Source organism: Pleurodeles waltl, chromosome 9 (genome assembly GCF_031143425.1).
Source record: "Pleurodeles waltl isolate 20211129_DDA chromosome 9, aPleWal1.hap1.20221129, whole genome shotgun sequence".
Taxonomy (NCBI): domain Eukaryota; kingdom Metazoa; phylum Chordata; class Amphibia; order Caudata; family Salamandridae; genus Pleurodeles; species Pleurodeles waltl.
In genome coordinates, this window is record NC_090448.1 from 308,595,909 (window position 1) to 308,610,649 (window position 14,741).

General features: G+C 45.8%; 1 protein-coding gene across 11 annotated transcripts in view; it reads right to left on the reverse strand.

Annotated features, from left to right (window-relative positions):
* DCAF1 (DDB1 and CUL4 associated factor 1) overlaps positions 1-14,741 on the reverse strand; it is a 709,202-nt gene that overhangs the window by 94,243 nt on the left and 600,218 nt on the right. For all 11 annotated transcript variants that reach the window (XM_069206794.1, XM_069206793.1, XM_069206790.1 and 8 more), the window contains one exon: positions 13,988-14,061. In XM_069206794.1, the coding sequence (XP_069062895.1) occupies positions 13,988-14,061 (74 nt within the window). The remainder of the gene's footprint in view (positions 1-13,987; positions 14,062-14,741) is intronic.

Below are 14,741 nucleotides of genomic sequence, written 5' to 3' on the forward strand. Positions count from 1 at the left end.
ATGTCTTAAGTAGTTTGGCCTGATAGCGATCAACCAAAAGGAAAACATAGTCAGCACACCTACACCAACTTTTAAAAACATCTCCATACTAGATTACATCCTTGTAAAAACAACCTTGTGGGCTAGATGCCTAAGCCACGGGTAATTTACAGAACTGAAAGCGACCACAACCCTGTGGTAAATGAGATCAGTCTCAGGGCAATGAGGGATCTGATATATACAGCTAGCGGAAAGCTGTTCTCTACTAATCTAGGTCCACTAATAAAACAGGTTAAATGGGGCACTGCCTGCTCCTTCCACTATGCGTAATAAAAATTAGCTCACGGTTCTCTAACTCCTGAAAAGTGGACAAGCCGGGAAGTAGATAATGCACTTACCAGCAGCCAAGGGTCAATAGAAATGGAGCCCACTCATTTCCTGCGTACTAGGAGCATCAGCTTAGCAAAAAAGTATGCAGGCAGGCTGTTCTACTACACAGGAAAAAGGTAACAAACCTTGCGGAAGCCATTATGAAGCAGGCAAGGAAAGAACATAGGATAGTAACCTTGAAACTAAAATCAAAGGATACAGAGGAACACTGGAAACTCATATGTGCTGTTGTCGCCAAGTAAACAGAGAATTTTCAGGTTATGTTAACACCTTGATTCATTCATCTACGAATAAGGATCGCACGGCCTCGGCCTGCAATTGGGAGAGCCATGTGGTAAAACTATGTGGATTCCAACACAGATGCCTAAAGCATATCAGTGCTGCAACACGTATTAGATGGCATTGACAACAGTCCCCTAAATGTTGCAACAGAGACCGTACAAAACATCCTTAGGGGCATCCGGCGTGATGGGGCACCCGACCTAATTGTCTTCCGGGGAGCATTTTCAAGGAAGACCATGACTTCTGGTTAGTGCCCATGACAAACCTATTCAATGAATGGCTATACTAGTCTGTGGTACCGGAGACTTGGAAGGGGTCGATCCTGCACCCGATCCATTGAAAGGCGGAACGTTACTCGACCTGAAAACTATAGGCTAATAGAGCTACAGGATGTGGATGGCAAGGCATTTGCAAAAGTTCTCCTACAAGAGCTTGGAATCTGGATAATGGAAAATAACATCATACCTATGTACCAGACTGGGTTCAGATCCAACTCTTCCACTACAGATAATGTACTTGCTATCTCATATTTGGGCGCCAAGGAACATAAATTGTCGTCCCCTCCACACTAAGCCTGTTTTATAGATTATAGTGCAGCTTTTGATGGAGTCGACCACAACACCCTCTGGAAAAAACTGGCAGATTGGGGGATACCCAGAAAGTTGGTTGTGGCCATACGAGCCTTATACACAGGCACATAAGAGCTAATCAAGATATCTCAAACACACGCAACAGAGAAAACTGAATTAATAGAGGTTTAAAACAAGGCTGCGTTATTGCCCCCACTCTCTTCAATCTATATACCGCTGACCTGGGCGTGGAGCTGCTTAAGGAGGACACATCTCCCACCCCCAAACTGGGCCAAATAACTCTCCCTATAATACAATATGCTGATGATCTGATCCTGCTTGCCCAGACTCGGATAGGATCGAACAGGGGTCTGGATATCCTTCACTGGTATAGCTCAAAGAACTCTCTGCAGGCAAATGCGGCTAAAACTAAGGTCCGGATCTTTGATCGTCAACCAAAAAAAACTCCTGATGGAATGGAACCTAGGCCCACTAAAGATAGAGATGGTAACTAAATATAACTACCCCAGAGTCTGAATATCAGATACTGGCAAAACCACACATCAGGCAGCACCGCTGATAGAGAAAGTGGAGAGAATTACCTATGCCCTGCTCAAACTCCTCCATAAGCTTAAGTCTCCCACTGCAGAGGCAATCAGGAGCGCTATTAAGGCCAAACTATTACCAACAATTACCTACGGCCATCTTGCATACCCCGGCAGGTGCACCTGGGCCTATAAGAAAATAATGCAGATCCCAAGATCTACAAAGCACACAGTGATTCATTTCGAATTTCACCTGGTGAGGATGGAGAAAAAGTGTAAAAATTCCACGAACCGAATGTGTAGGACTAACACAGCCAGCCATGGGGGATCCCACAAGAAGCACTGCTGACGACAAAAGGGAGCACTGAGAACTGAAAATGCTCCTTGCCCACTGAGAACTGCAGGTAGTGCCTGTGGACCTGCAGGACTAGGACTTGGAAATGAGCACCCTGTAGGTCCAACGCCAACATTTTGTCCCGGGGGTCCACGGCAGACAGGAGCAGAGCTAGTGCAAGCATCTTGAATTTGTACTTCCACAGGAAGGTGTTGAGAAGGCGAAGATCTAAAATAGGACCAAGGTCTCTCCCTTCCGCACAAGGAGGTAGCAGGAATAACACCCATTTCATACTTTCAAGACCAGAACCCTCTTGATTGCCCTCTTAGCTAGAAGGGCTTGCATTTCCTGCTACTAAACAGACTTGTGGTCCTCAGTCAGCCACCCTGATAATGTTGGAAGGTGTGGAGGAGTAGAATGAAATGGAAGAGCATAGCCTAGATTTACAACCTGGAGGACCCACTTGTCTGAGGTAATGACTTGCCAACACTGAAGGAAATACTGAATCCTTCCATGACAGGGTGGCTGTGTGCCGCAAAGAACAAACTAAAGATTTGTAGCTGCAGCAGCTAGATGGGTGGGGACAAAGAGGCCTATTGCCACTGATGTCCTGGGCGTTGTCTTTGTGAGCCACAGCCTAAGCCACAAAAAGACTGCGAGACCAAAGGGAGAGAACGAGTTTATTGAACTGCATGGCATTTACTGACTGCAAAGCAAGGCTCCTGGGGAGGAGATGTGCTTGATCAATCTCTCCATCCATTTAGACTTAAGATCAGGTGAGGTGTGGGGAAGTTGTTAGGATTTATCTTACTGGCGGATGCCTGCACCACCAATCTCTTTTGTGTGGAGGGTTCTGTAAAAGAACGTCAGGGTCACCTGGTGCTAGTCAATGGTGCAGATCAACCTGCTATTGACTGGTGGTCCTGAACATTGTTTTCCCCAAGTATCTAAGAGGTTGTGCATGAGGGATTCATTAAATGTTAACAGGTTCTGTACATGCTTGACCAGGCTGAAGTACCTCTGTAAGATGATTAGTTTTCACATCCATAGCAGTAGGCTATTAAAGAAAAGCCATTAAGAGACTTAGGTTTAGCTCTGGATCTGCGTCTCAAGGCACAGAAAGAAAGTAACTGATGTCAGCGAAAATGGGTAGCGCTTGTATGCATCTTTAATCACTCCCTTACGGAGTGGACCGACATTGGTGAGGAGCCACATGACGCCACTTACCAGAACGCAGGTATAATGCTTTTAAAGTTCAAGATCCTGTCTGGTACCTAGGCAATACTCACAAGGTGAGGAATCTGTTGTAAGAAGTAACCAGAAGAAATAAAATTGCAAGCATATTAAACTCAGATCAAATCCTGGATAACTACACTCCCCATCCAAGACAACTTTCATGTTTGCCCATCATTCGAGGCAAAATTAATAAAAACTGCATCAAATTAAACAATGTGACAAGACTGAGAATCCGCTTGTTCTAACCAGACGTGGCCTTCAGAGCTTGGCCCGCTCCTACAATCTTCCTCACCCTCCAAGAATTTTGTTTTGAGGCTTCTTTGAGGAACAAGCCCCCTCAATAGCTGCTCCAGCTTTGTTACACTAAGATCCCTCAGGAAAGCTCTGCCATCCTCCACCAGGAGAACGTTAGACCACACATTCATTACACAGACTCGATTATGGGCACTCCCTTTACTTAGGCTTCCCAACCTACCTACTACAGGTACTTCAAGTAGTCCATAATTCAGCAACATGCCTAATCCTGAACCTCTCCTTCGCAGTTTGTAACTGATCATCTCAAAGACTTGCACTAGTTGGCCATACACAAAAGATGAATGTTGAAGGTCTGTTGCTTAGTATTTTCAAGCACTTCCCGACAAAGGCCCCTCTTGCATAAAAAAGCTGATAAAGCCTGATAAGCCCACATAATCTCTGTGAACGAGAAACTGGTCTGCAGCCGAAGGTCAAGCAAACCCACATGGGTGGACCATCTTTTGCCTTCCTGGCTTTCAAAATATTGAATAATTCTCCTCTGGACCTTTGTATCAGTTATAATCTTCCTTCTGGAAAACACAAAAAACACTGGCTATTTAATATTGAGCTCTCTAATATTTCAGAATACTGGTTTCACTTCCAATCAAGACTTTAGTGCCTGGACGCCTTGCTGGGTAGCCGTCACGCTATATAAATGCCATGATTCACTCAAATGCCTCATCACTTGGCACATTCGTCTACGTTCCTTAAAGAGTTGTCTCCTAAATAACCACCCATTAATAATGAGTGGTTGACTTAGTAAACATTGCACCTACTTCTAGAATTATACAACTAATTAGGACCAATCCTGTATTAATATTTTTTGGCACAATGATTCACCTTTTCTGATGTGATATTTACCAAACTTAAAGCCTGCCGTTTCTAAAACTTTGATTCTTTTAAGATTGCCAGCTGCTTCATTATTTCAAAGTGATTTGAAACAAAAATCACTTGACTAAATCCAATTTAATGATGCTAATTAGTAGGAAGTGGTCAATCTCTTCTCTTACCTTGATGGATAAGTCTGGGCCATCTTTATATAGAAACCCAGAAAGAAATACATAGTTTATAACTGCCTTCCTAAACTTCGATGTGCCAGTAAAGTTACATGGTAAATCAGAGGAAACCAATCCTTTGAGGGCTCTAAGGTAAATTGAGTGCAATACTTTGAAAACTAACCAGGCCCTAGCACCAGTGTTCTTTCCCTAAACTGTATCTTGTCTCCACAATTGGCACAGCCCTGGCACACAAATACATCCCTTGTAAATGGTACCCCTGGTACCAAGGGCCCTGTGACCAGGGAAGGTCTCTAAAGGCTGCAGCATGTATTATGCCACCCTGGAGACCCATCACTCAGCACATGCACACTGCCTCACAGCTTGTGTATGCTGGTGGGAAGAAAAAGACTAAGTCGACATGGCACTCCCCTCAGAGTACCATGCCCACAACCCACTGCCTGTGGCATAGTAAGTCACCCCTCTAGCAGGCCTTACAGCCCTAAGGCAGGGTGCACTATACCACAGGTGAGGGCATAGTTGCATGAGCACTACGCCCTACAGTGTCTAAAGCCAATTCGTAGACATTGAAAGTGCATAAAGCGTATATGGTCTGGGAGTTTATCAGACATGAACTCGACAGTTCCATAATGGCTACACTGTATACTGGGAAGTTTGGTATCAAACTTGTCAGCACAATCAATCCAGACTGATGCCAGTGTGGGATTTATTGAGAAATGCACACAGGGCATCTTAGAGATGCCCCCTGTATAGCAGTCCAACTACTAGTGCTAGGCTGACCAGTTTCTGCCAGCCTGCCACATTCAGACGGGTTTCTGGCCACATGGGGTGAGTGCCTTTGTCACTCTGTGGCCAGGAACAAAGCCTGTACTGGGTGGAGGTACTTCACACCTTCCCCTGCAGGAACTGTAACACCTGGCGGTGAGCCTCAAAGGCTCAAGACTGGTGTTACAGAGCCTCAGGGCACTCCAGCTAGTGGAGATGCCCGCCCCCAGACACAGCCCCCACTTTTGGCAGCAAGTCCGGAGGAGATAATGAGAAAAACAAAGAGGAGTCACTCTCCAGCCAGGACATCCCCTAAGGTGTCCTGAGCTGAGTAGACCCCTGCCTTAGGAAATCCCTCTATCTTCCTTTGGAGGACTTCCCCCAATAGGATTAGGGATGTGCCGCCCTCCACACAGGGAGGAGGTACAAATAGGATGTAGCCACCCTTCAAGGACAGTAGCCATTGGCTATTGCCCCCCCAGATCTAAACACACCCCTATATTGAGTATTTAGAGGCGACCCTGAATCCAGGAAATCAGATTCCTGACGACCTACAACAAGAAGGACTGCTGACCTGAAAGTCCCGCAGAGACGATGGAGATGACAACTGACTTGGCCCCAGCCCTACCGGCCTGTCTCCAGACTCAAAGAACCTGCACAGTGACGCATCCAGCGGGACCAGCGACCTCTGATGACTCAGAGGACTGACCTGCAACCAGAGGACCAAGAAACTCCAGTGGACAGCAACTCTGTCCAAACAGCAACAAAGAACCCATCTTTAAAGGGACTCCAGCCTCACTCCGGAAGCGTGAGTCCCCAACACACTGCAACCGACGCACCCGCCTGTGCCCAGAAGAACCAACACTGCAGAGAGGACCCCCAGGCGACTCCAACGACATGGACACCCGGAGATGACCTCCCTGCACTCCCACAGCGACGCCTGCAGAGAGGATCCAGAGGCTCCCCCTGACCGCGACTGCCTGGTAAGAAAGGAACCAGACGCCTGAAAGAAGCACTGCACCCGCAGCCCCCATGCCCGAGAGAAACCAACTACTGGTGCAGGAGTGACCAGCAGGCGCCCCCCCTCCCCTCCTTGCCCAGTAGGTGGCTGGCCCGAGGAGCCCGTCTGTGCCTTGCCTGCATCGCCAGAGTGACCCCCGGGTCTCTCCATTGATGTCTACCTAAAAGCCGACACCTACTTCACACATTGCACCCAGCCGCCCCTGTGCCTCTGAGGGTGTATTTTGTGTGCCTGATTGTGACCCCCGTGCTCTACAAAATCCCCCTGGTCTGCTCCCTGAGGATGCAGGTACTTACCTGCTTGCACATTGGAACCGGAGCAGGCCTGGTCTCCATGGGTGCCTATGCTATTTGGGCCCTACTTTGACCTCTGCACCTGACCGGCCCTGTGTTGCTGGTGCTGGGTGTTTGGGGTTGCCTTGAACCCCCAACGGAGGGCTGCCTATGCCCAGGAGACTGAACTTTTAAGTGCTTTACTTACCTGAAAAACTAACCACTACTTACCTCCCCCAGGAACTGTTGATTTTTGCACTGTGTCCACTTTCAACATAGCTATTTGCCATTTTGCCAAAACTGTGTACATTACTGTTTTAATTAAAAGTTCCATATTTACCTATGCCAAGTACCTTACAATTTATGTATTTATTTGAATTCTGAATCTTGTGGTTCTAAAATAAATTAAGAAAAGATTATTTTTCTATATAAAAACCAATTGGCCTGGAGTTAAGTCTTTGAGTGAGTGTTCTCATTTATTGCCTGTGTGTACAACAAATGCTAAACAACCCTCTGATAACCCTACTGCTCGACCACACTACCACAAAATAGAGCATTAGTATTGTCTAATTTTGCCACCATTAACCTCTAAGGGGAACCCTTGGACTCTGTGCACACTATCTCGCACGTTAGAGATAGTATATACACAGAGCCAACTTCCTACATCGACTTCTTACCCAACGCCGGGGAAGGTCGCTGTGGCACAACCGGCGTCGGGACGGATCAGCGAATGGATCCGGAGGAGCCCTAAGGAGTCATGGCCAAAGCTGACGACTTCGAACGTGAGGGAGCCCCCACCAACTCGAGGGCGCCAAAGATGGGTCGGTCTGCCCAAAAATGAGGCATATTGCCTCATAAAACTCTGAGCTGGACAGGGGTGGCTCCGGCTCTTGGGAAGTTGGGGAAGCGCAGGGCCGACCCAGATGAAGGCTCTGAGGACGGAGACCTAGAGCATCAACGCTCTTCCCGTGCTGTATCATCCGAGCGACTGGGTGAAGTTGAAGAACGCTTGTCCTTCTTTGACTTCTTTTTCTTAAGACCCAAATGTCCCATTGACTTCGAGGACGAAGAGTGGTGGTGACTCCGCGGCCGGTCTCAAGACCTTCCTCTCCAACAAGACCGCCATGAGCTTTAGGGACTGCTCCCTCAAAGCTTTCGGGTTCATGGCCCAACACTAAAGCACGACTTCGGGTTGTGATCGCGCTCCAGGCACCAAAGACACACAAGGTGCGGATCCGTCACCGACATCATTCGGTGACAGGAGTGACGGGGCTTAAAACCGGTCTTGCAGGACATCCCTTGACGCATTCACGACCTCGTCAAAAAGAATTCGACAAAAGTGTCCTCATAGTCAAAAAGTGACTGAGGTAGCTCTCTCTGGATCTGCGCGTAGGCTGGTGCAGAAAGAAAAGAACTGACGTCAGCGCGCTGGGGTGGCGCCTATATATGACGCCCGCAGAGTCGATCGATGCCACCTGACGGCACGCAGAGGTACTGCTCGAAGAAAAATCTCCAGATCCAGACTGACACCTGGGAAAATTTAAAGGTAAGGAATCTGCAACTAGAAGTCTCTATCAGATAGAACTGATTATCACCCTCAAGAAGTGATGGGTTTGAAGGGACTGGAGGTGGGACTTTGTGGTACTACTGCCAAATCCTAGACCGTATGGAAGGCCTACGGTGGTCTGTTTGCGAGTCAAGCACTACAGTTAGCTTGAGCTCTTGATCAGTCAGTCGTCTAAGTAAGGGAAGGTGTGGATGCAGTTCCTTCTGAGATGAACGGCTACCAAGTCAAGACCCTTTGTGAACACCCTGGGGGCTCTGGTGACCCCCGAAAGGCATAACTTTGAAATAATACAGCTGACCAAGCAAGAGCTTTATGGCATGTTTGCAAATAAGTGTCTTCACTTCCTCTTGAAAGGGGTGCTGATGTTGTAGAGAGAGTGTGTGTTTGCAGGGAGAGATATTTGGGGGGGGGGGGGGGGGGGCAGGTGTTTGTGAGCCCCAAACAGTAACCCTTGCTTATTGTGTTGAGGACCCACTGATCTGAGGAGATGTACACCCACCAGAACAGAAACCCTTGTAGTTTTCTCCAACCAGGTATTATGTGATCGGGGTAAGCACAAGAATGATTTGCAGGGGCGGCCCCCTTGGTGACTCCGCCTCTGGCCTCTGCTCTTAAAGCTATTGCTTTTGTAACCCCCTCTGTAGCAACTCTGGGGAGAGGTATGCTGTCTTTGGAAAGAGGTGGATGCCTTGGGAGAGGTAGTCTTGGAGCCTCTGCAGTACTGAGACCGATAAAAGGAGGTATGGGTAGATTGTGTTTGAGCTGTTCTCTAGGCGTTTGAGGTAAGTGTTCTCCTTTATCTTTTCAAGAATCTGGTCAAACTGTGGTCTGAAGAGATGTTTCCCATCAAACAGCAGGTTGAGAAGGTGCTGCTGAACTTCCGACCTGAAACAAGAAGCAGGTGTGTAGGCGAAGAAGAACATATGAATTTATCCAGCGGGATACAGTGTCAGCAACATCAAGGGCACACAGAATATTGGTGATGGAGATGTGCTTGCCCTCTGACACAAATTCTTGTTCCCTCTTTTCATACTGGTCCAGGAGGTGCTTAAGAAGCTCCTCCATTTCATTCAACTGCACCCTGTCGTACCAGGAAGGTAAACGGACAGAGCTGGCGATGTGCCAATGTATTGCTGACGGGGCATTTACCCGCTGTGTTTATCTTCTTACTTTCCCTGTCTGGCAGTACTGCATCTCCTCTACCCTGTGTGTTGGCAGGCTTGCAGGAGGTATGGATGACAAGGGAGTCTGGTGAAAGTTGTCCCCTAATGTATACTGGGTCGGTTGGGGGGGTGGGAGGGAGGAAGCACCTTATAATTTTATATCCACCTGGGGGAGAAATAAACCTGGCCTCTACAGGCTCCGTAAAGATGTCAGGAGCAGGCATAACCATTCCCCTAAGTATGTGGAGGTACTGCATGGAGCACTGGGTGGAAAGGAGTCTCCAGCAAGAAATTATCATCCTGCAGTAGCTTATGTATCTCTACCTTATGGTATGTGGCTGACCTATGGAGGACCTCATGGAAGGAGATGGAGTTGTCAAGCGGTGAAGTCTTTGCAGGCTACAGGGTGGGATACGTATCTCCAGTTGGGTTGACGTCATAATCATCCCACTGGTCATCTTGGGAATATGGGTGTAAAGACGTGTCATAAGGATCATGAGATCCTGGACTGGGTGGAGATAGGTTAGGCAGAGGAAGTGGTGGCCTAGTGCCTTTATAATGGTGCTATGGGATCTTAGTGGCAGGCTCCACTGGTGAGTTGAAGGCCTCCTCAAATGTCTGCTTCCTTCTGGGAAAAGTGAAGTCTTAACAAGGATCCAACCAGTCTGTGGGTGGATGAGGATGTGCTGCCTTCGAGCTCATCCTGAAGGTGTTGGAAGATGGGCTGATCTTGATCTTCTGAGGTGGATAAGGGTGGGGCTTTGGGTGCTGAGTGTCTCAACACCGAAGATGGTCTTAGGGCTGCTGGGACCGACGTGGATTTCAGCTCCAGGGATCCCAAGTATGAAGATGGCTCCAAAGGTGTCTTTGAAGCCAGTGCCACCCAGCACTGAAGTATTGGAGACGAATGCCACCCAGCACTGAAGTATGTGCTTTGGCGTCAGGAGCTGGGTAAATTCTAGGTCCAAAGCGTGGTGTAAAGGCCACCTATGGCCTTCTGGCAGTGGCAAACCTGAAGCCTCCTGATGGTCTTCCGAACTCAAAGCCTGACTCCCTTGAAGGCGATGCTCAACCTCTGTTTGATGTCTTGGATGTGGGGGTGGGGGGGTGGGGGGGGAATGGGGGGCGGATGGTCATACAGCTGTCGTCTTCAATGGATGACACTGGGGAGGAAGGGGCTCATTGACTTCTCTTCATGCAATAAGACCTGGCCCTCTGCAGTGGAAGTCTCTGCCTGCAGCTCGGCTTTTACGTTCTTTTCGCAAATGAGATCCAGAGCATTGCTGCTCTGTTGATGGGGCATGGAGAGAGATGTGAGGAGTCGAGCTTGACAGTAGCCTAAAGTCTTCATATTACTGAAGGTGAAGTGAAACAGGCAGCATAGGAGTCCTTGTCATGCTCCAGGGACACACAGAGGTTACAGACCTGATGGAGGTCTGCCCATTGATACTTGGCGCAACACTTCAGGTAGATCCAGAGTGGAATCCTCTCCATCACAGATGGAATATTCTCTAACTGCAGAAAAGGCCCGGAAGGGCAGAGCCCAGAAAGGAGCGTGGAGAAGTTTGGGTTATGAAACCAGACAAGGGTGTGCAATGCTTTGAGTTGAAGAAAAAACATGAATATTGTTTACACTGACAAACGCAGAGGTCGGTGAGAATACGTCTGAACTAGATGGCGGAAAAAGACAATTTAACACTGGAGCTGATGCCCCTTCGCATTACCAGCAATAGGGGGAGTCACTATACCTCGTGACTTGAAAATGTCTTTGAAGAAAAACAGACAGCACATGGCCGAGCCCAACACTAGAGGTAAAGTTAGAACTGTTTGAAAAGTTTTCCATAAAGTAAGTGACATCAAAAGTGGCGATTATCTTCAACAGTCATTTCCCTATCAAATAAACTACTGGAAATGTTTCACACTTTAAAATATGCCAAGATAAGTAGAGACTTCACTATTTTTAAGAGTCCAGCACTAGGTTTGCAGAAAGATACCAAAAGTCCAGTGCAGCCCATTTGCCAGGGTACAAATAGGTAGGCCCTCATCACTCAGGTCTCCTTTATAATATCCACCTCCGGTATAACATAACTTTCAAAACAAAAATTATGAAAACAGAGGAAAGCAAGTATCTGATGTGAAAACAGCATCAATTAGACAATGTTAATAATAGTTAATATGAATATTTGCGCTGTGTAGATGTTGGTTATGGAAAGCTTCTGTTAAAGTGCTTTAAGTAATTAGAAAAATACTGACTAATTAAGGTAGCTTAAGGTAGCATAACTAGCCCGTAGCCAGCATGCACTAACATATAGTCCTGTTTACAGCAAGACATATGCACTTATTTTGTGTGAAAAAGCCTTTCCATATGTATGGATTTCTTTGTGTGCTTCTTTAGTTCATACAATTGGATAAATAGAAGCCTAATTAATGGTCTCTGTTTTCATAAACTGCATTAGTTTGTGTTCCTCTTAAGAAAGCCAATACCAGGATGCCCCGTCTCTAGTTTTTAAACTCCTTAGCTCAAGCCTTTCCTAGGGACCATTCTTTAGTTGGACTGTTGACTGAATTACATAATTGTCATGTAATTTCCTTCATTTGCTATGCACACCTTATTTATTCACATGCAGATATAGGTTAGATGTATCTTATTGACTATATCTTATGTATTACATTATTCCAAGCTCCGACTGATACACTTCAAATATTTGCACAGACTATACTACGTGCCTAGAAGATTGTACAAACTAGGGCTGCAAGAGTTACTTAAGTGTGACTGATGTGGACCAGACAAGACTTTTTGCAAACACTTGGCATGGAACTGACCAGAGATCTGGAAGTATTGGGAGGAGGTAGGCAGAGCACACCACCCTCACTCTCCGCTTTTGTTCTGCTGGGCTATGTGAAGAACAGTCCAACCCTGAAAGCAAACTTACTGTACTACGTCTGGTGCTGATGAAACAGAGGGTGGTCATGAGATGGGGCTATGGACCACCACCCGGAATGGCAGGCTGGATACAAGACGTTGGGTTCTGTGACTAGCAACGGTCTGCTTGGTTGGGAATTAGTGCCAGAACAGGCCCAGAGATATTTGGGCACCAGTATCTACTTCAAAAGCCACTTGGTGAGACTCGGGACAGGGGTGTGGTGGTGGTGGGAGAACTGCAAATGACATTAGGTCTGCAGGGGATACACAGGTGCTATCCCAGACACTCAAGCAGATGCGAACAGAAACGCTTGTGTTTGGGGTGGCGTCACAATTAGGAGGGCATATATGTTACAACAGGCTCAAATTGCACCTTGTGAGTCTGAAATGATCTGTTTATTGCGTGCTTAGGGAAGTGGTTGTGAAAACACTATAGGTAAATTAAAAATAAAGAAAAAAAAATAAAGAAAGCATTAAAAACGTGTATTATAGTATTCATGGGCTAGCTAGAATTATATATTGCCAGTTCAACCCAAATATGTCACATCTCAAAAGTGAACGTGTTTGGCTTTCCTGTCTAAAAGCCTATATAAAAATATATATTTTTGGAATATGTGCCAGACTTTGTCTTACTAACTATTCAGACTATATGCTAGTCTGTCATTTGAGCTATACTTAGTTCTGGCTTTGACTTTCTTCAGACTCAGACTTTCGAAGATCATGACTGACTATTGGATTTGACCTAATTCATAATTGCCAACTATTTCCTGCCATCTGTAATTATTTTAAATTGTGAATAAACCTATACGGTTTACCTTGGAACTCTGTCTAATGTATGTTTATTTGACTTATGAAGACTCAAAAAGAATGTATCGACCTTCTTAATTTTTTTTGTGTCAGACTTCCTTTAATAATAAAAATGGAACTAAACAACAATTAGTGGTTTAACTGAATTAAACACACTTACAGCATAACCAAGTAAATATGGATTCTGAATTTAGAGTAGTTTATGAAAAAGCAAAAGCAAAAGGAAATGGGGATGAAAAAGTTAATGCAGAGCGGAAAGGGGGAGAAAGAGGGGAAGCAACAAATAAGAGGGATAGGGTCAGGAAATTACAAGGGGGAAATTAGCAAGTTAGAAAGCGATGGGTAAAACAACAGCAGGTGGCAGTGTGGGAAAGGGAATGTAAAGGAACCTTTCAATGTTTAAAAAATAGCACTAAAGCAAAGAATAAGAGGTATGGGGCTAAACTAGTAACCAACAGAAGACTATTCAAGAAGAAAGATCAAAAAAACTCCTGACTCGTTAACTCAAGCATGATTCAAAAAGCTGGCATTAATCAGCCTAGGATTGAACTGGCAAACGTCAATCAAAAGGGAAACTGAGGTAAGCGACAGCTACTGTCCACTACGCAGGCACAAGACGGGTGCTGTACTAGCACAGTTTAGAACCACCTTCCGCAAATATTTGCAAAACACATTAATAGTAGATGCACTTCTCATACACATTTGCTTCTCCTTCAGCTCACTGCCTCCTTTCGTAAGCCACTTTAGGAACCATGCCCTCTATATCCCTCCACAATTTATTTAGCAGATATACTCAAAAGATGCAAACAAATTGGTGCCCTTACCTCTATGACTGCCAGATAGCAGTCCTTGGTATCTGTGCATAAGTCAAATATGTTTCTCTTGACATCAATAGTAGCTGTAAGACAAATCGTCAGGTTATGCTAGGGAGGCTGTTGTATAGCCAATACACCTCGTTAGTAACTAAGGTCTTTATATAAGAGCAAAGCGCAAGACAAAGAAAGACAATTTCACATTTGAGTGGCTAGATACTTCTCCTGTGATCAGGCAGATAAGGTTCGTTTTGTGTCAATAGGTAAAATGAAAACGCATGGCAGCAATACATTCTGGCTGCTAAAGTATATAGATTGAATAAATGTGGTTACATAACATGGAAGCCTGCAATACCTGTATGAAAGCCAGTCTCTAATTTCCTTATCACAGTCGACATGTAAGGTATCTAGTCGCCTTCAATAAAGAAGTGAAGTAGCTGATCAACTTCAATATCTTATTACTGCTGTGTTCCGATATCACAATGCCTGTTTCCGGAGCCAGCAGTCGAGAAAAAAGGCAGGTCACAGAGTACAATTAAAGCTGCACTTTAAACAAGCATTGGAAAAGCCAATCGGCAAAGGGCAAAAACAGAGAGCAGCCTGGAAACACTCAACAGCTTTTGTGCCCTCAAAAGTCAAATAATAATAAAAAAAATTTAAAACAGCGATTATAATGGAGAGGGGTAGAGATGTGACTTAGCACCTTAGAGCAATGGATCAAGGACAATGGTGTTGTTAAACATACAGAGAAAGCATGTGGTGAGGG